Source organism: Sceloporus occidentalis, unplaced genomic scaffold, assembly GCF_023333645.1.
Source record: "Sceloporus occidentalis isolate IW3139 unplaced genomic scaffold, rSceOcc1.0.p SCAF_5, whole genome shotgun sequence".
NCBI lineage: Eukaryota > Metazoa > Chordata > Lepidosauria > Squamata > Phrynosomatidae > Sceloporus > Sceloporus occidentalis.
Window position 1 is genome coordinate 22,365,477 of NW_028316985.1, and position 21,825 is coordinate 22,387,301.

At 39.2% G+C, this 21,825-nt stretch overlaps 1 protein-coding gene across 1 annotated transcript; it reads left to right on the plus strand.

Annotated features, from left to right (window-relative positions):
* Positions 1–4,343: 4,343 nt before the first annotated feature.
* On the plus strand, positions 4,344–19,252 carry LOC149311760 (short transmembrane mitochondrial protein 1-like). The gene is made up of 3 exons (XM_089526706.1): positions 4,344–4,431; positions 17,567–17,620; positions 18,678–19,252. Exons 1-3 carry the CDS (start codon positions 4,417–4,419, stop codon positions 18,753–18,755), a joined length of 147 nt encoding a protein of 48 aa, XP_089382832.1. The 5' UTR covers positions 4,344–4,416; the 3' UTR covers positions 18,756–19,252.
* The last annotated feature ends 2,573 nt before the right edge of the window (positions 19,253–21,825 follow it).

A 21,825-nucleotide genomic window follows, 5' to 3' on the forward strand; every position in this document is an offset into this window, starting at 1 on the left:
TGCCGGAAGGAGCGAGATTTTTGCGCTCTTTCTTTGCAGCGCGGAGGAGTTGCATGGTTTGGCTGCTGCGACTCCTCCGCGCTGCAACCGGCAGCGGCCCGAGACCTCCCCTTTTGGGCGGTCTGTAACGGGCCAGAGAAGGCTAAATATCTCACAAAACTACAAATTCCCAAAATTCATACCATTGAGCCATGGCTGTTAAACTGGTGTCAAACTGCATTAATTCTTCAGTGCAGATGCAACCCTTAGTTAACTTTAAAAGTGGATGAATAATCTAATAGACATTAGGTGAATGTTGCTCGGCTTTGAAATATACAAGTGAAGCAACAACAAAAGGAAAATTATAATATTGGGGTTCCTGGATGAAAAAAACATCCAAGAGACTTTAAGAGAAGCCAAATCAGTTTACATAAAGCAATTAGATTTCTCTGGAGGATTCTGTACATCCCTAGTCACTCTCCTGATACATATCCAATCTACGAAGTTATTGCTCTGTGACAAGATCTCATGTTGTGTAATAAATTGTCTGCTGTGATTTGGGGAGGGAAAGCACAACATAAAATGATTTCAGCTTTTATTAAACTTTATCTACCATATATGTTATATGAATTGCTAAAACAGAAAAACCTCTGAATTTGAAAAGGCCGAATGTGTTCATAATATTTTAGAATTACACAACTCCTTGCAAAGGAATATAGTGCCATCTAGCATCCACTATCCAAAATTTCAACATGCTATGTCTACTTTTTGAGTATGTGTGTGTGTGCCTTCAAGTTCCTTGTCAACTTATGATGATCCTATGAGTTTCATAGGTTTTTCTTAGGCAATAAATACTCAGAGGTGGCTTTGCCAATTTCTTCTTCTGAAATATAGCTTATAGCACCTGGTATTTATTGGCAGTCTCCCATTCAAGTAAATATTTATTATTTAAAAAAAAGAACTCACCTAGAGACAAGAGTGAGATAGGATTTGCAAACCAAATGATCAAGAAAGGTCAGTTTAGAAATGAATATATGAAAGATCTTTGAAGGAAAGGTAAGATAAGATATAATACATATCTTATGAAACTGGGTCAAATATGGCAAAGCTTTAACAGTGCTGGTCCAAACCGGGAACAGCATTACTTTATTATCTGTGAGAAATAAATCAGGGTTCTGTTGTATGATTACTAGGAGCACTAAAATGTCACAAATTAGCAAGCTATTGAGCTGACTTCATCAGGCTGGGGAGTATAAAAGTTAAGTGATGGGGCAGAAGCAAGAAATAGGAAAATTTGAGTAGATATAGGGCCAGACTTGTTTGCTGGAAACCTCTATGGCCTGCTACATTATGTAACTTTGTATACCTAGCTACTTAGCTTTATCATAACAGGTATGGCAGAACATTTGATTGTCCTAATACATAATCTGTAAATCAGGACAGAATAAAGAGAAACAAAATGGTTTCTAATGGGGGGGGGGGGGGTAAAGCAAGGCTGCATTTTATCACCAATCTGTCTAACTTGTATGTTGAACATATCATATGTAAAACAAGATTGAACTTGGCAGAAGGAGGCATGAACATTGGCGGAAAGAACATCAACAATTTAAGATACGCAGATGACACCATGCTGCTAGCAGAAAATAGCAAAGACTTGGAACAATTACTGAAGAAATTCAAAGGAAGAAAGTGCAATTCAGGTTTACAACTGAACAACAAGAAAACAAAAATAATGACCGCAATGATTTACATAACTTTAAAGTAGACAATGAAGGAACTGAAAATGTTAAAGATTTTCCATACCTTGGCTCATTTGGAATGGAGACTGCAGTTAAGAAATCAGAAGAAGACGGACTTGGAAGGGCAGCTAAGAAGTAATTAGACAAGGTCTTGAAGTGCAAAGATATATAATTGAATACTACATTTAGGATTGCCCACTCCATCTTATTTCCCATTTCTATGTGTGGTTGTAAGAGCTGGACAGTGAAGAAAGTCAATAGGAACAAATCAATTAATTGGAAATGTGGTGCTAACAAATGGGTCCTAGAGCAAATTAAGAACTCTTTGTTGAAACAAGGATGACCAAACTGAGATTTTCATATTTTGACCATATCATAAGATGTCATGACTCACTTGAAAAGACAATAATGTTTAGTAAGTCAGAAGGCAGCAGGAAAAGAGGAAGACCTCATTCAAGTGGAATAGACTCAATCAAGGAAGCCATAGCCCTGAATCTGCTACATCTGAGTAGAGTGGTTCATGAAAGGGTGACTACGGTGTCTCTCATTCATGGAATCACTATAATTATAAGCTGACAGCAGTTAACTACAACAAAGCTATGGAAACACCTTTACTGAATTGTGAAGATGTGTAATGGAACATTAGCTACAGTGCCTGATATGCATCTGTGCACAAGGCACACCAGCGTGTGGTGAATACTAGTGTACAATGTTCATTGGGGTGCATTATGCACTGATGTGCACCAGAAACAATCTGCATTGTACACTGATGCATATCATGCACTAATGTGCATCAGACACTTTACTGACTCTGCTATAAAGTAACATAACAGCAGCCATCAATTGGATACAGACATTGTGCACCTGTGCAATTCTAATTCCCACAGGCATAAATCCATTTATGAAGACCTAAGGCCCCTACAGGTTTGCTGGGAATAACTTGAAGGCACACAACAACAACAACAACAACAACAACAGGACCCCAATAGAATTTCAGTAATTATATTTATTTAATTTATATCCCACCTTTCTCCTGACAGGGGACCGATGGCACTTTCCAAGATGGAGATTATATGAACTCCAGTGATACCTTTATTGGCCAATTGAAATGCACAACTGGAGATGTTAGTCAGATGCCTGCATTATTTATATATTTCATTGATATGCTGCCTTTCTCCCTGGAGGGTCCCAAGGCGGCTCACAGATAAAACATTTAAAATCTCAATAAAATTCAAACAATTCAACTATTATGTTGTTTTTGTCCTTGGAGACTAACATCTCCAATTGTTTTTCTCCTGTTTTCTTTGTAACACTTTCCCTGAAGAGGAAGCCATGGAGCTTTGAAAACTTGCAGCAAGTATATTGTGCATTTTGGTTGTCCAGTAAAAGTATCACAGTTTGGTGGATTTTTGTTTGAATTTGCTAAATGGCCAACACAGCTACCTCTGCATGTTTTTTTAAAAAAGAAATTATTGTAACTCAGAAAAGTTTAATGTGGATTTCTGGCGCCCTCATGTGTTTAGTTCCTAGAATTTCTTTAGCACTGAGAATATATAAAATTTTCTACAAGTAAAAGTTTATTTGAAATCCAGCATGGCATAGTGGTTTGAGTGTTGGACTACAACTCTGGAGATCAGGGTTTGAGTCCCAGCTCTGCCATGAGACCCACTGGGTGACCTTGGGCAAGTCACACTCTCTCAGCCTCAGGTCGAGGCAATGGCAAACCTCCTCTGAACAAATCTGGTATAAGGGTTCCCATAAAGCGGGAAAAACTTGAAGGCACAGAACAACAACATGTGTGAATGTCAAATGACAATAAATAAGATTTGGGAGGGGGGAAAGGCAAGACTTTAATCTGTGAATTTAAAGGGGGACTGGTTTACTAGAAATCCCAACCGCTTTTGACGCTCCTGTGAAATAATAAATAAACTTCACCCCTCTCCCCTGCCTGGCTTCCCAATGGGATCCAGGCTGCCTCCACACTGCAGAAATAATCCAGTTTGACACTGCTCTAACTGCCATGGCACAATGCTATGGAATTCTGGAAACTGTAGTTTGTGCGACATTTAGCCTTCTCTGTCAGAGAGCTCTGGTGCCACTATAAACTACAATTCCTAGTATTCCCTAGCACTCAGCCAGGGAAGTTAAAGTGGTGTCAAACTGGATTATTTCTGCAATGTGTTTTGAACCTAAAATAGTGTCAAACTGGATTATTTCTGCAGTGTGTTTTAGACCTAAAAGTGGTGTCAAACAGGATTACTTCTGCAGTGTGTTTTGGAGCAAAAACGGCGTCAAACTGGATTATTTCTGCAGTGTGTTTTGGACCTAAAAGTGGTGTCAAACTGGATTACTTCTGCAGTGTGTTTTTGGACATAAAACAGTGTCAAACTGGATTATTCCTGCAGGGTGTTTTGGACCTAAAAGGGGTGCCAAACTGGATTATTACTCCTGCAGTGTGGCTTCAGAGGCTGCTTTGAAGGTTTTCTCTCTCAGTCTCTCTGTGCTTCTCAGGTGAGAAAGAAAATGGCGGGGCTTGTTCAGGAGAATCAGGGATAGGCTCAGTCAGAGGCCCATCAAGCTCTCGATCAATGGGAAGAGCGAACGCGGGCTGAAAGGCGTGGACCCGGAAGAGTGGGCGCAGCCGGCTGAGTCTCTGATCGCCTTTTAGTGGAAGCTGAAAGGCCTGGCAGCCGCCATTATGTTCCAGTTTTTGGTGAGTCTTTTCATTGTGAGGAGCTCGGGGCCTGGAAGCCATTATAGGAGGAGAGGAAGAGCAGCCAGAGGATGAAGACTGAGGCCCAAAGCACACTGCAGCAGGAATAGCCCAGTCTGAGACTGCTTTAACTGCCCTGGCTCAGTGCTAGGGAATCCTGGGAACTGTAGTTCTGTGAGACATTTAGAGAGAGCTCTGGGGCCACAATAAACTACAGTTCCCAGGATTCTCTAGCACTGAGCCAGGGCAGTTAAAGCAGTCTCAAACTGGATTGTTTCTCCAGTGTGTTTTGGACTTATTATGTCTCACAAAACTACATATCCCAGAGGTATATTTGGTATTGTGTTTTAAATTGTATTGTTTTATACCTGTTTGCCACCTTGAGTCTCTATATTGGGAGAAAGACGAGATATAAGATAATAATAATAATACCAGCAATAATAATCATAGTAATAATAATAGTAATAAGCAATAATGACCAAGGAAACTCTGCTTCCCTTCCCATATAATGCCAAGTGGCAGCCTACTTAGGAGGGAAAAAACCCTTACAAAGACTGGGATTTATTACTGAGCCTTCATCCACACTGGAGAAATAATCCAGTTTAACACCACTTTAACTGCCACGGCTCAATGCTATGGATTCCTGGGACTTGTAGTTTGTTGAGGGAGCTCTAGAGAGAGGAAGAGCGGCAAATGAATAATTTTAATTTGTAAGCCACTCTTTTTTCCCAATTTTTTTGTGGAGAAATGGGATATAAATGTAATAATAATAATAATAGGGAGGAAGGCACCATTGCAAAGAGTGGCATTGCCTTCTGGGGCTGCATCCATACTGCAGAAATCATCTATGTAAGTTAGTTTAACACTGCCTTAACTGCAGTGGCTCCATTTTGGGGTTTGTAGTTTGTTTTGGCAGCAGAGTGTTCTCAGGAGAGGAAGAGCAGTGGATGAATGAATGAATAATTTTGATGTGTAAGTTGCTTTGTGTCCCAATTTTTTTGGGGGGGGAGCGGTATACAAATAAATATTAATAATAAGCAATAATGATGAAGGAAAAGCTGCTCCTCCCATCATATAATACCAGGTGGCATTCTTGTAGTTGAATGCTTGGGAAGAAATCCTACCATTGCAAAGAGTGGGATTTACTTCTGAGCCTGCATCCACACTGCAGAAATAATCCTGTTTGATACTGTTTTAACTGCCATGGCTCCTTCTTGGGATTTGTAGTTTGTTGTGGCACCAGAGCTCTCTGGCAGAAAAGACTAAAAGTCTTACAAAACTGCGTATCTCGGGTCCATAGCATGGAGCCATGGCAGCTAAAGTGTTGTCAAACTGCATTATTTCTATAGTGCTGAATCTGCACTGCAGAAATAATGCAGTTTGACACTGCTTTCATGGCCCTGGCTCCCTGCTGTGTGGGGCAGCAGAGCACTCTGACAGAGAAGGCTAAATGTCTCACAGAACTACAGATCCAAGGATTCCATAGCATGGAGTTATGGCAGTTTAAACAGAGTTAAACTGGATTATTTCTACAGTGCGGATGCAGCCCAAGAGTGCATTTACATTGTAAAAATGCAGTTTGACTGCACTTTAGCTGTCGTGGCTCCATGCTATGGAGTCCAGGGATTTGTAGTTGTAGCGCTCTCTGACAGCAAAGGCTAAATGTGTTACAGAACGACAAATCCCAGGATTTGTTAGCATGGAGCCATGGCTCTTAAAATGGTGTCAAACTGCAGTGAAGATGAGAGTCAGTATAGGTAGGATTCGAATCTGTAGCAGCCTTGCAAGGGAAAATATATAGCAATCCTTTCCCAGCTACCTTCTCATTTTGAATTATTTCCCACCTGATTTGTCAAAAATGTAAGCTTCTTACTTCTTTGTAAAATCAACTGTTATTGTAACTTCAGGGTGGAACTTATATTTTTGAACTACAGCTCCCAGAATCCCCTGGCCAGCAGTTCTGCTGACTAGGAGTTGTTACCCCTGCCTCCAGGTTACACAGCATATGTTGCATCCGCACTGCAGAAATAATCCAATTTGACACCACTTTAACTACCATGGCTCAATGCTGTGGAATTTTGGGAAGTGTAGTTTTATGAGATACATAGCCTTCTCTATGAGAGAGCTCTGCTGCCACAATAAATTGCCATTCCCAGACTTCCATAGCATTGAGCCATGGCAGTTAAAGTGGTGTCAAACTGCATTATTTCTGCAGGGTGGCTGCAGCCATAGATATGTTACAGAAGTTGGTTTGCTTGATCAGTAGCCTTCATACTACCCTCTAGAGCTGGCAAAGCTCTCTGAGCAATTTATATATCAGTAAAAGACAGATAGACCCTTGCATTCATATTATAATCTAAGAAAGGCATGGCATAAAAGGAAAGAGGGACAGGGCAGGAAAAGGAAAAGAAGAAAACAAAAGCAGAAAGTTCTTAATGTTAGCATGCTGTTGAACCTGGTAGACTGGGTGCAGGATGACCATGGCTGCTTCTCATGGAGCTGGCTTCTCAAAAGGACTGATGGTGGCCCTTCTTTCCTAGGCTGGTGGAATGGTTGCTAGTTGATGGCTGGGGAAGAAGCAAAATCTAGTGTCTGTAAACAAGTCATATTGAAGTAGCTTAGTAAAAATGTGAATGAGGTTATCAAGAGGGTTTTGTGGGCCTGCAAAAATTGTTAATATGCATCTGTCCTCATCAAGGTTTTTTCCCTCCCGAGTCAAAAGCAACTGCAGAATTGTCTTTCCATGGGGAAGCTACCATTTTTAATCTATGTATGCACTCTCCCTCTTGATATCAGTTATGTGCAGCATGGCAACATCTTACATAAGTGATACAAACCTTTATCTCTCTTGTACAAAACACAAAACAGTCTTCTTGGGGTTTTGAAGTGCAGCAGAAAGTTGGATCGTGTCTTACAGTATTTGTAAAGCACTTTAACACTAGGCATTATATGACATTAACCCAGGTATCAGGTATGGGTGCATGCATTCCTTCTTGTTTAGGACTAGTGTAACTGTTAATACTTTGGCCTTTTTCTCCTTGGTATTGGCAGAATATTGATCCTCTCTGTTTTAGGTCCTGTCCACGTGCTTTCTGGATCAATGCTGTAGTTTGTTTGTACCAGTTTTTGGTCAGACTTACCAAGGAACTTTTGTCCCTGGATTCTGCTGTGCATCTGAAAATTTTTATCTTGATGAAACCTCACACCTGTAGTATTTGCTGAGCCAGTGTTTCAGAGTGTCCACAACATGTTTAAAGTTTGAATTGCTTTAAGAAGTGTTAATAAGAAAACAAGATTATGTCTACATCCAAAGTTCAACTCACTTGTGTTCAGGTGTTTGCCTGAATACATGAGTGCAGGGTAGAGCGGGGGTGGGAAACTTGTGGCTCTCCAGATTTTGTTAAACTGAAGCTTCCATTAGCCCTGGCCACACTGTGAGGGATGATGGAATTGCAGTCCAACATCTGAAGGGCCACACATTTCTCATCTGTAGAGTACAGGGATAAATGAGGGAGTTCCGAAAGGGAGCTCTCTTTACATTCACTTGAATATGAGAAGAACACCCCACATGGCTGGAGATCTTTCTTTTTTTAGGATCTTGGGTTGTGTGGAGCATTCAAAGAACATTCAAGTGAACAAGCATAACATCCCTTTGGAGGGTGTTACCCAACATAGCAGGGTTTGGGGTTTGATGTGGCATACATGAGTATGGATGTAGGAGGCAAGATCAGCACATGGAACCTTATCCTACTACCCACCTATCATCCTCACATATTCAAGCAAATGCCAGATCAGGAGTCACAAAGTTAGGAATTTTACTCAACCTACTACTAGTTTTAAAGAGGTGTCAAACATAAAACATCAGTGCTCACCTAACATAAAACATCAGTGCTCACCTTTTACAGGCTAGAAAAACATTCAGATGCTCTCCAGATAGTTCAGAAGAGGCGGCAACTGCAGATCCCAAGAGGGCTTGGCTAGGGTAAGCTGACCAACCATTAAAAGTTTTTCTTTAGAGGAGCACACAGAGACCAACTGGTAAGAACTGTGTTCTTCTGCTGCGCTGTCACCAGCAGGCTTCCCAGGTGCAGAAAGTGTGTTGGGGAAAGGAAAAGAGAAAAAAGACAGCCCCTCTCCTGCTGGGTCTTGTGCAGCAGGTGCAGAGGGCACAACACAAGAAGAGGCAGCACATACTGTATGTATAGTAACCATCTGCACTAAAAAACTAACACAGAAACAATGATCCTTAGAGAAGATGCCCACTGATTTTCCTCTTCCCACTCATTCCTTGATAAGTAGGCTGTAAGACACCTAAAGAATCTTCCTTATTTTTTATGCAGTATGTTTAGCAGAGTTGCTTTGGTCATTTTATAATCCGGCACCAGAAGGTTGAGAGAAGAGCATAACCTTGAATTGGAAAGAAACATCAGGATTTGTTTGAATAAAGCAGTTGATATTCTTTTAAAAAATGTTTCCTGTATATGAGAACATATGTTTGAGGATACTTAAAATATTCTAGCCCAGTAAGAATCTTGGTTTCCTCTCTATTAAAGACCACAGCTTTGTGATGCCACATGCACCTTCTTTGCAGAAAGTCCTATATTCATTCTGTGGAGGTAGATAATTACTGAGCTAGAAGGATTGATGGTCAGAAATGGTGTGAGTCAGCTACCTATTCTCACAACAGATAGAGAGGTAGGACCGTGAGAAAAATGTGACTGAAATATGGTTAACCAGTGAGTCTTATAAATGCAGTGAATCAAAATAAACTATATCCTAAAAAGCAATCCTAAAGTCTCAATAAGAAGTAAGAGCTATTGGGAATCCTGCATGGAATTGCACTGTTAAATGCAATCTGGCCTACCTGCAATAAACATATTACATATTACATCTGTGAAACTTGCATCTGTAGAACCAGCAGTTGATTTACCAAATGCCCGTTTATTCATTGGTTTTATTCTAGTTGGGACTGATCAAGAGTGTTACTGGACTGTGGCTCCTAGTATTCCTCAGCACTGGTGATGCTTGCTAGGGCTGCAGTTTAGCAGTATCTGGAGAGTTGTGATTTGTTTCAGTGAATTAGATTTACACCAAAGGATTGCATCCAGTGGTGTCATTCCATTGATGGAATTTTTTCCATTAATGTACCTGTAACACATTGTAGTATGTGGGGCCTTTTCACATTACACAGTTTGAAATGATAGAGCTACATTCTGTGAATTCTAGAGTGTGAAACTCTAGAACTTGGGCTTGGGGAAGTATCATCGTAAAAAGAGATTGACAAATCTGTTAAATGGACGGTAAAGTTTTTGTACTGTATTTGGTGTAATAACTATGTTTTTAACAATAATTTTTTTTTAAAAAAAGGAAACTCTAGAACTTTTAAACTCCTTGTCCTAGGTTTCCATAACTGAAATATGGTAGTTAAAGTGGAATCATAGTGCTATAATTGTATAGTATGAATAGGTCCTTGGGCATGTGGCTTGCCTGCCATGTCTTTTAACAGAGGTTTCTCAGTCTTTGGTCTTTCAGTAGTTTTGGCTTTCAACTCCCAGGAATCCCAGTAGTTAGTGATTCAGGGAACTTAAGAACCATATCTGGAGAACCAGTGTTGGGGAACAACTGTTCTAGTAGCTTCCTTCATGCCATTGGTATCCTCACAAACACTGAACAATCAAATATAGCCAAAGATATATCCTGCCATCTTGGTCATAGGGTGACGAATGCATGCAACACAACATACTTCAGCTCTTCTCAAAGCACCATTTGGGAAGCACTAGCTTATAAATGGTTTCATCTGTTCATATTTAGTATCTATCTGTCTGTCAGTATACATATCAAATTTTAAAATTATAATTTGTTTTTCCTTTCTTATTTGTTCAGCCCACATAATTTGGATTCTAATTTTAGTAAAGAAGTCAGCTTTTGTTGACATTAGTTTTTCCCATTTGTTGCAATCCAAGACAATCTCTTTAAGGATTGCTGTGTTTCTTTGAGCTTAGTTCTCTGATGACATTTCTTCTTCCTCTGACAAAGTGGTGGAGGAGACTCTCAACCGAACCTTAAATATTTTTGGTTTGAACGAGAGATTGCTTGAGTCTTGTGTGGGCAAATCCATGATAAAAATCACTTCTACTTAAGGCTTTCTGATTTGTGTTTGACAACTGGAAGAATGGAGAAAGGAAAAGCTGATATATTCTGTCTTTCCTTCTGTGTTTGGTGTATGAATTCTCAGATCCTCCATCTTCTTGCTTAAGACTGTTGCAAGGAGATAAAGGGATAATCTTATAAACTGTCCTTTTGTCTTGATTTTTTTAAGGACTTCAGTAATTGCATACTTCTTTTTAAGGCTATGCATAAAATTAGGATTATTATGAGAAGCTCTGTGAATTCTCACCAGTCCTCAGCTGTCCTTAACTTGCTACGTACTGTATATTGTTAGTTATCAACTGTGCTGGAGGTTTTTCTCTCTTTCATATTATTTAAATCCAGATACATTTGGCATAGGCAACCTCTTCAGATGTTTTGGTGCTCTTCAGATGTTTTGGACTATAGCTTCCATCAGCCCTGCCTGCACACCAGTAAAATAAATAATGGTAATCATAGTCCAAAATGTCCAGGATGTACTTATTTAAAGGAAGGTTGCAGCGTATCAGAAAATGGGCTGAGGGGCAGTCCCCACAAGGTTTTTCTTTCTGCAAGAACTGACGTTTTTAATACTTTGAAATAAACAGACCAGATCCTGTAGCTGCCAGCATTCTGGCAGACTACTTTTTATATTGCAATGGAAGCAGCTAAAGTACAGCTTTGTACAGTGTCACTCAAGATGGCAAGTGGGATACTTGTGCGATGGTTCTCCTGAAAACTCTTTCTGGTGGCTGTGGGGTCATTTATAAATAAATTTTGCGAACACGTCACAGATCTTTCCTTCCTGGGTGATGAAATAGCATGAATTTTTTTTTCTCCTTGGGTGAACATTTTTCTGGTTTCAGCCAAAGACAAAAGGTCATTTTTTTTAACTAAACAAAAATACTCAAATATTTTTGGTATTCTAGGAACCAAATTTGGTTGTCTTCTCCTTATCCAGAAACCAGCAAAATTGAGCTTGTGGACCAGATGTGAGAAGCCATGAGAACCAGATATGGTCCCTCAGAAAAGGAGAGGAAGAGGGGTTCATGAAAGAATGCAGCACAAGGGAAAAACAAAATAGCAAACAAATATAGGTAGAAGACTAAAAAAGTGTTTTTGTGCCCATTGGAAGATATGGACAAATCTTCTTGTGGCCAAATAAGCACAGCCAATAACCAAGAAGCACATATTGTTCTCATATAGGCTTTTGGTCTGTGGTTTGCCTTAAAAATTTTCTGTTAAAAACTGTGCCAGTGTGATGCTCCAGGAAGCGTGTGGCAAAACATAAGGACAGTCAGTTTTTCCAACCGCTACTGATGGAATGATGATGGTATGCATTTTGTGTTCCTCTGGCCTAAAGAAAAGAAGCCAGCATTGCTCTAGCAGGGACAAGGTAGCTTTGGTTCATCTTGTTCTTCTTATGGGTGGGGCTTTTAGCTTTATTCTCTTTCCATTCAACACCCCCCCTCCCCCCCGCTGCCTGAGTTATAGAAGGAGGTGCAAAATTGAGATGCTCATTTCTGGAAAGGTATTATCTAAGTAATAATAATAAAAATAATAATAATAGGATTTATTTATATGCTGCCCAATCACCGGAAATATTGTGGGGATAGCAGAGGGGCATTTCTGTAACCAACTGAACATAGGGGGAATGCACCATAATTTTGGAAGAGTACGGTGAGAATAAAGAGGAAAGTGTAGAAATGTATAAAGCGTGGGGTCTCAATGGTAGGTATATCTTTTCCAGAGCTAAGAATGGGTTTTAAAAATTATTACAGTTGTGTAGCACATGGGAAAGTTACCTTTTTTTGGGGGGGAAGCCAACTTCTAAAATGCTCCATCATCCATTATGGTTGCTTTTGACACTGGCCAAGCTGCCTGGGGATTTCTGGGATCCATAGTCTGGACTAGGGCCTTTTCCATGCTTTATCAGTATGAGGCTGAATTATATGATGGAAATATTGCTTTGTGTCAGAATGAAGCATGTGTGTCAGAATGAAACATTGGTGTGTGTACACACTGGAAGGAGTAGCTGGAAACAGAAACATAATGTCTCCTGGCTTTCTTGAAGTTCAGAGCTATTTTTGGTCAAAGAATGCAGCAAATAACTTTGGGGTACATTGTGTGTTTGCAAGTGTACACTGGTGTGTTATGCCAGTCCAGTAAAGTGTAAACAAAGTCGTCACCTTCATTTGATGTGTTCAAAGAAGCCAGCAGCTTTTTATATTTATCTTTGGAATTCAGGGTGGGTTTTTAATTACTGGTTGGGGGATTCTGAAAAATGTTGTCAATAATGTGAATTGTTCAAGCTCTGGTTAGAATAGAAGATATTGGCTTGAGATTCATGTGTGTGTAGCTGTCTATACTTGATTTGCCAGGTGTCCCTTATTAAATAAGGGAAATGTCCCTTATTTGCGGGTTAGAAAACTTCATTTTATAGAAACTGATCAGGATGACAAATATATATATATATATATATATATATATATATATATATATATATATATAAAATATTTTGGGGTGTGGTCCATAACCACAGAAATGTGTGGCTCATTTAATTTATGAATGTGGGCAGTATGTTCATTTTACAGAGAAACACATTGCTAAGTTTGTTGAAATCAGTACTTTCATTTGGCAGTTTGGTAGAACACAAACTTTTAAATATCTGCTTTCTGATTGTCGACTCTGGATGTCATTAATCTCGGCTACTCTTCATTGTTATTTTGGAACCTGTCACTAGTCCATACACACATGTATAAGAGTGAATATGTGCATGTGTGTTAAGGCAGTTTTCTATACAATACAATTGGCTTACAATTGGACAGCATTAGTTAAAAATAAATCCTGCTTGTTTAGTAGAACTTTACCCTAGGAAAATGTACTTAGGGTGACCTGTTCAACTTGTCTTGTAGTTTGTAAGGTTGTCTCTTCCCCTTCCCCAATCTGAGTTTCTTTGGAATAAAAAGGCCAGGTATGGCAAATAGATTCAAAAGAAAAATATAAAAACACTTGGTAGCTTTTTTTTCCTTGTAAGTCTGAATAGGCACCTTTCAACTAACGAAGGTTAAGTGAATGTTGCCATCTTCATTACTCAACAGGTAAGACGAAGTAGCAGAGGAACAGTAGCACTTTGGAACAAAGTAGCAAAGTAGCACTTTGGAACAGGAAAGAAGAGTCAATTAGTAGGCTAGAAATGGTTCATTAGACTGCCTTTAAAAAGCTATAACACCCAGCCCAGAAGATGTCAGCATCTGCTGCCTTTCAGAACATGTGCAGTGATATTTTAGGAGAAGCAGCAAATTTTTGAGATGCAGCTTAAGGAAGGCAATGGAACTTCTTTTAAATATTTGCTCATTATCTACTGTTTGGTCATTTGACGTTCCCTGTGTAATTACAAGGTTTGTATTGGTTATGAATTGGCTTGTATGAGAAAAACCTATGGCCTGAAACATACCATAATGTACAATTATGTTCTAGAACAGTGGTTCTCGGACTGTGCCCTTTAAGAGATTTTGGACTTCATCTCCTAGAAGCCTCAGCCAGGTTGGCCAATAGTCTGGGATTCTGGGAGCTGAAGTCCAAAATCTCTTAAAGGGCACAGTTTAAGGCCCATTGCTCTAGAACTTGCTAGTTTTCTGCCTCTTAGTCCTTTTTTTCTGTGTGTGCATTATGGCTTGGCAAAGTTATTTTTTGGACCAGAACTTCCAGAATTCATACTGACTGAGGGACTCTGGGAGTTGTAGTCCAAATTCTAGTGTGTTTGCATGTTGAATGCATAAAATAGCTTTTGAAAACTAATAAGAAAATTTCTGAGTTGAATATGCAGTTTATGTTCTGGGCACATAACTGGCAGGTCTGAAGCCTTAAAAGAATTGAACTCCATGAACAATGCTTTATGTACAGCAGGGATACTGCATCAAAAGAGAACTCTTGCAGATCATCACTTCTATCACAATGCCAAACAACCATGTTTACATTTTGTTACATTCATCTGCAGCAGGTGGATGCTGAGTAAGTGTACAATGTGGATCATAGAAGTCAGATTTGTACTGAAATATATCCTGTCTACATCAGAACGTGAGCTAAGGGAGAACTCAGAAGCTAAGGGAAGAACCATAGTTCATTGGTGGCACATTGTATTCAAATGCATATGTTGCATTAGTTGTCCTCCTTCCATAAAGGACAAGAAGTTTTATTAGCTTTTTTCCAGTAAAATATAGACCTTGCACAAAAATATGTAACATGAATGTTGCCAGAGTAATATAAAAATCAACTGAAAGATTTTTAATTCTGTATCATCATGCCAACAAGTCACAAATTAATAATTGTGACCTACAAAAAACGGTGGGGCAATTAGATTTGATTTTCTGCAGAACTGTTCAGTGTTGACAACAGGAATGTGTGGCCATGAGAGGAGACATGAACTCTAATTATTATTTCATTCCTTTGTAGCTGGATAATGATTAGGGAAAAAAATGTCAGACTTTATAAGTTGCTGTTCTGATGTAGGGATGCAGGCAGAGATCCCTAAACAATTTTATTAGCCCAGCCTTCCAGTGTGCTGAATGTCAGAAAATGGTCTGATTATTCCCAAGCTGTTAGGCAACTGATAAGTTTAAAATCTATTATGACCACCCACAATTCATGGTAGTGTTACGATCTCTCACTGCACTCTTGCATTATATGCTGAGTGTTCCATTATCTGATGCTGTTTCATCTGCTGGGTGTTCCATGCCTACATTTTTATACATTTCGTAGAGCCAGCATGGTGTAGCAGTTTGAGTGATGGACTACAAGTCTGGAGATCAGGGTTTGATTCCCTGCTTGAGCATAAATACCCACTCTCTCAGCCTCAGGGCAATGGCAAACATCCTCTGAAGAAATGTGCCAAGAAAATGCAATAGAATCACCATAAGTCAGAAACGACTTGAAGGCACACAACAACAACAACAATGAATTGTAATAAAGGAGTCATTATGAGGTTTATTTCTTGAGTTGCAAACCTTTTGTGACAGCAAGAGACCACAACTTTTCATACCAACAGTCCAAAGTGAAATTGTGTTGACCTTTCAGTTTTCAGAATTCACCATAAAAACTGTTAGACAAAAAGAGAGAGAGAGATACTTATTTGTTGTTGTTGTTGTGTGCTTTCAAGTTGTTTCCAATTTATGGAGAACCTATATGGGGTTTTCTTAGCAAGATGTGTTCAGAGGGAGTTTTCCATTGCCTTCTTACGAGGCTGAGAGAGTGTGACTTGGCCAAAGGTCACCCATTGATTTCTATGACTGAGGAGCGGGGATTCGAATGTCTCCACAATCGGAGTCCAATGCACAAACCACTACATCACACTGGCTTTCTGATAAAAGGGAACACATTCACCTGAACAGGGACATTTTTACTAAGAAGATTTTTAAAATATTTTTTACTAATATTAAGACTAATAAGATAAATAACAAGATACTTGTTTTCTTCCGTAAATGTACAGAGTAAGCCCACTGTTGGTGAAAGTGTAATTTTTTGATTTGTTATTTTTTCAGTTTCGTTGAAAACTATCACCCAAAATCTTTGGACTTTTGGACACCACCACCACATGTGAAAGAATATACTTACAGCATTAGAAATTTTCTAACATTTGACAGATATTTGCCTGTTTATATAATTGCATTTCAGTGGAGTATTATACCATTGATAAATCATTTTAAAGCATTGACTTTTATGGCAAGTTGGAGACTGTAAGCCCTAAGGCAAGACTGGAAATGTAGGGTTTTTACTTCTAAGGGAGACTGTGAAAATGAGTTTTATTGTAGTGTAAACCTCTTGAATTTAATTTTCATCTCTGCTTCCAAGCATCAAGTTTGTTACATTCCACAAGGTGTGAGAGATGAATTCTCTGTATCTGGAATAAATTGCATCCATCCTCTTTAAAGTGGACATGACAACTTGTTCAAATCACTTGTAAATTTGCTGGACATATGTTGTAATCCCCAATGTCAGTAAAACCTGCAGTTCTTTTCTGGCTGAGGAATAAATCCTCACACAGTGCAGCCATGAAACACAAGCCCTAAAACATTTTCACCACTTGTTGAAATATTTGATCCATGCTTTTAACATAACAATTTTTGAAGACTTTTTAAAAATGTATTATTATCCTGATGGAAGAGATTTAAGAAGCATATTTAAAAGATTAGCTCCAAAATGTTGAGCTTGGAAAGCAGATACACAAAAGCAGTTAAATCCTTCTGCATGATATTGGGCTAGAATCAGAGCTTGGAAAATTCATTCTTTTAGACTGCAGTTCCAAAAATGTCCCTGCTAGCTTGGCCAGTCACAAAAGTAATGTGTCTGAGCTTTTGCTAGAATGGACTATGAGGCTGGTTGAAACAACTTCCTAGAGGCCCTGTTTCTGAATCACAGCATGACATCTACCAAGGGCCACACAACCTCACAGAGAGACCGCTTTCACTGGTGCTCTTTCTTTTCACTCTTGCCATTTTCCACATGTTTGTTTGTCAGATGGGAGGAACAAATGAGTGACAGTGGTACTAAGGATGTGGAGAAGGAGCAGCTGCTGCAAATCTCTCTGTGCCCAGCTGTTAGTTTACTCCAAGGATTACATCAATGCCCTGTGAATAATATAGGGGAACACTAAAGGAGTAGCCCATATACTAAGAGCAAGTATTTTGTATGCTCTTTAAATCTGAAACTGCCATTTCTTCAAATGCTAGAAATTTACATGAATTCCAGTGCGTTTTTAAATGGAAAATAGTGACTGCAGGAATTAATTTGTATAGAGCTTACATGGAGGCATTCTGCATAGTGGAAGCCACTTGGCGAAAACATTGGTTGAAAATATGATAAACATTCTAATGAGAATCAGGTTTGTTTTGAAACTTGGAAAGAAGACTGTCTTTAAAAGAACTCTAATGGAAAAGCCATGTTATGTTGTCATTTACAAATATGTGGAGAGGGAAAAATATGATCTTTCTCCTTTTTGTTTCTGCTTTAGGTTGGTTTTGCACTTGGTAATGTAGTTGGGATGTATCTTGCCCAGAACTATGATGTAAGTATTTTGCTTTTTTGGTACTGTTAAGTTTGAGACAGTGTTTGCTTTATCTGTTTCAGGATTTAAGAGAATCAGTTTACTTGGACAGACCTAGATTCATGGAGGAAAGGATACATGTATAAGTCTAGAAATTTAGGTCAAAAAATTGACCCCAAAAATCTAGGTTGATTTATCTACAGGTCAGTTTAAGTACTGTATCTTAACTCTTATTTAAAAGAAGGAAACATCCCCCAGAGAAAGGCAAGAGTATAATCTGTCCTTGAAGCACCAACCCCCTCTACTCTCTCATCTATCCAGCCTTAAGAGTGAGCACAAAGAGTTATGTCTGCTGGAATTTTGTAAGTTCTTTGACATTGTTCTGCTTTGCTTCATCCTTTAGATCCTTTGCTATATGCCCCTAAGTGCTAGTCTCAACTTATCCACGGGTCATTCCAAAATTAATAATTTTGGCCTCCAAACCTGCCTTAATATAAGTTAAGCAAATGGGAAATTGGATTTTTAATGTACTGTATATATTCATGTATAAGTCTAGAAATTTAGGTTAAAATTGATCCAAAGAACCTGCTGACTTATCCACAGGTCAATATAAGTACTGTATTTTAACTCATACACACACACACACACACACACACACACACGGTGAAAGGCAATAGGCAAGAGTTTAATCTGCCCTGGAAGCACTGATCCCCTTCTATTCTCATCCATCCAGCCTTTAGTATGAGCACAAATAGTTATGCCTGCTGAATTTTTGTAAGTTCTTTGACAATGTTTTCTTGTGTTTCATCCACTTTAGATCCTTTGTTACATGCCCCTAGGTTTTACCCTTGACTTATCCATAGGTCATCTCAAAATCCATAATTTTGGCCCCAAAACCTGCCATTGACTTATATATGAGATTGACGTATAGTCCAGTATACAAGGTATTAGCAATATGAAATAGGAGTGGGTAAGCTGGGATACCCAACTAGTTTGTGCTGTACTCATTTCCACTGAAAGACATTCGCTTTCAAATTAATTCTTAGAAATTCTGATGTCCACTTCTGCTTTTTCATAGGTTCCGAATCTCGCAAAAAAACTTGAAGACATCAAGAGAGATGTGGAAGCTAGAAAGAAGCCCCCAAATGACAAATGATGATGACTTAGTCCCATCTATATTAAATGCTGATAATATAGGTTGCCACTGGGCCACAGGTGCGAAACCTTAATGTGGATTTTGTGGATCTTTCCAAGTCTAATCTTGGAGAACCTCAACTGCCCTCCAGCTGACATGTTGCCTCATCCCATTGGACCTTCCAGGATATTTGACCTTTTTTTTACTATCCCCAATGATAAGAAAAACAGAGGAGACAGAGAAATTGAATTTTTGTTCTTAATGATGTGCTCAGTATTTTCTAGTCAGTATTAATGTATTGTAGGCATAGAGTAATGAAATGTGTTTATTATTCCAATTCACCATACAATGTTGTTGTTACAAGGGCTCAAGAATGAAACTGAAGGAAGTCAATCATGAAAGAGCATCCAAAGATAACCTGTTTCCAAATTTACTTGGGAGCACAGCTGTACAATTCTTTTTAATAACCTGTTTATAAACATACCTAATCACTGATTAAAATTCTCTTTTTTCCTGAATTGAGTGCTTGCTGATTTTAACTTTGTTAGATGTTGTGCCTCTTATAGTCAACTGTTTTGTGCCACATAAAATGAGTGAAACGCTGAGAAATTGAGAGGTATGAAACTCAGTTTTGTGAGTTGTTTTCACCCATTCTCTGTCTGTCTTGTGGACATTTTGTTCAGTAGCTTTCGTGATCTACTTTAAGTAGCTATTTATTGTGCACTCCACTTCTGCAATAGATTCCTATAATGCTTTGTTGATGGCCAAGGCTTTACATCACATTGTGTAAAGTTTGCAGTGTGTTTTTACTAGCTTGAATATAGAGTAGCTTTTATGCCAATAGATATTGCCACTCAGAGGTTGATATGCTAAACACTTCTTGTGTTTAGGAGTCTTGTGGGATCTTGTAATATTCTGAAGAGTCTGATCCACTCAAATCCAGTCAAATTAGATTCACGGGTGTGCTGAAGCCAAACAAGTCATTGGTGATACTATATACAGCTTTACTGGTTACAGGTATATGGCAAATGTGATGCTAGATGGGAATTTGGTAGATACCATGGACTGCCAAAAAACAAACAATTAAATGGGCCCAAGAGCAAACCAAGTCTGAATTCTCCCTAGAGCCAACATGACTAAACTGAAACCTGAGAAGACATGGCTCACTAAAAATACAGTAATGCTTGGTGTATGGTAGAAGCCAGTAGGAGAAGAGGAAAGCTACATTACAGGTAGATAGACTCAAGGAAGCCACAGCCCTGAGTACCATTGAGCCGTTAGATGGTCTCCCTGTAGGGCCAAGACAAAGGAGTACTCTACTAGGTGGGGATTATGTAGCCCACCATACCTTACTTTTTGAAACTATAGTGAAACACACAGGTTAGGAGTGGGGAAACACCATTTTCCTCCCTGAAGACAGGTATGTTCCTTTCTGTCAGTTCAAGTGGTGATAGGAAGATGCCTGTTCTTGGGAGGGAAAGTATTCTTATCAAATACTAGCTGCTGATAATCTCTAGAAAGATTTCAAACTTCTACTCTCTTTACTTGTATGGCTCATTGCAGGGTCTGTGAGGAGTTAAGGAAAACCTAAGCAGAGAGAAAGAGGCCTGCTAAATTAACTTAGGTATGCCTCTGAGCAACTTGAAATACACACATGTATATAGCTCTTTGCTTATTTGTTTATATCCCACCTTTCCCCCTGTTTGGAGTTCAAGGCATCTTACCACAGTTAAACATAGCTAAAAATTCACAGCATACAGAAGTTTTAAAAAAGTTATCACAGATTAAACCTGGGAGCTGGCAAAGTGTAGCAGTTTGAGCGCTGCATTACATTTCTGCAATCTAGTGTCTGAATCCCTGCTTGGCTGTAGAAACCCACTGGGTGACTTTGGGCAAGTAACCTCCTCTCAGCCTCAGAAGAAGACAAAGGCAACCCCCCACTAAACAAATGTTATGAAGAAAACCCTGTGATAGGTTCGCCATTGGTCGGAAAGGACTTGAAGGCACATAACTATAACACAGTTAAATTAACCAGCAATGACAAAAGTCCAGCACATTATATGTGATAGATTTCCCTAAAGACACAATTCTCCAGAGCCCTGGGAGAATAAAAAGGTTTTAACTGCTGGAAGAAATGTAGTGAGCAGAGTGCTAGACTACCCTCTCTCGGATGAAGCCTGAAGCAGCCACTGAAAAAGGTTCCCTCCCATGTTCCCACCAAATGTACCTTTGAGAGTGGAGGGACAGAGAGAAGTTTCTCCTTTCAAAACACAGGTAGGTTCATATGGGAGAATACTGTCCTTCAATAAATAAATAAATAATATAGAGTTTATATTTCCCGCATCTCCAAAGATCGAGGTGGGATTACAACAATAAAATAATACAAGGTAATACAAATAATACAGAATACTAATACAATCAATAAAACACTAATATTGAATTTACCAATTCCTATTCTCTAAAATCAGTTTATCAGTAGTCAGTGATCACAGTCGAGAGTCGGATATTGTCATCAGCTTTTATATAGAATCTGATGGGTAAGCCCGCCAGAAGAGATCCGTTTTGAGTGCCTTCTTAAAGGCCTCTAAGGTAGTAATGCAACCGATCGCTTCCGGTAGGCCATTCCATAATTTTGGAATCGCTACTATAAACGCCTTGTGGGAAGTTGTCATTAACCTATACTATGATGTTTTAGTAAATACTTCCCTGATGTTCTGAGAGTGCAGGGCGGATTGTGTAGGGAGAGGTGTTCCCGCAAGTAACCTGGGCCCATGCCATGTAAGGCTTTAAAGGTGATGACCAACACCTTGTATTGCGCCCGGACCTGGACCTGAGCGTTAAAAGGTTTTCTAGGTTATCATGAACAGTTTAAATTGTGCCTGGAAAGAAGTAAGCAGCTGTTGATTTGAGTGCAGTTGTTTGAACTAGTTGGAAGTTTCCAAACATTCTTCAAAGGCAGCCCCATGCAGAGTGCATTACAAATGGGATGTGATTTAAGGCATGCGTCACCGTGATGAAGGCTGACATTTTAAGATACAGCATAACAGTGATAAGATTAATTAAAAACTCAACTACATTCTTCCTCACCAGT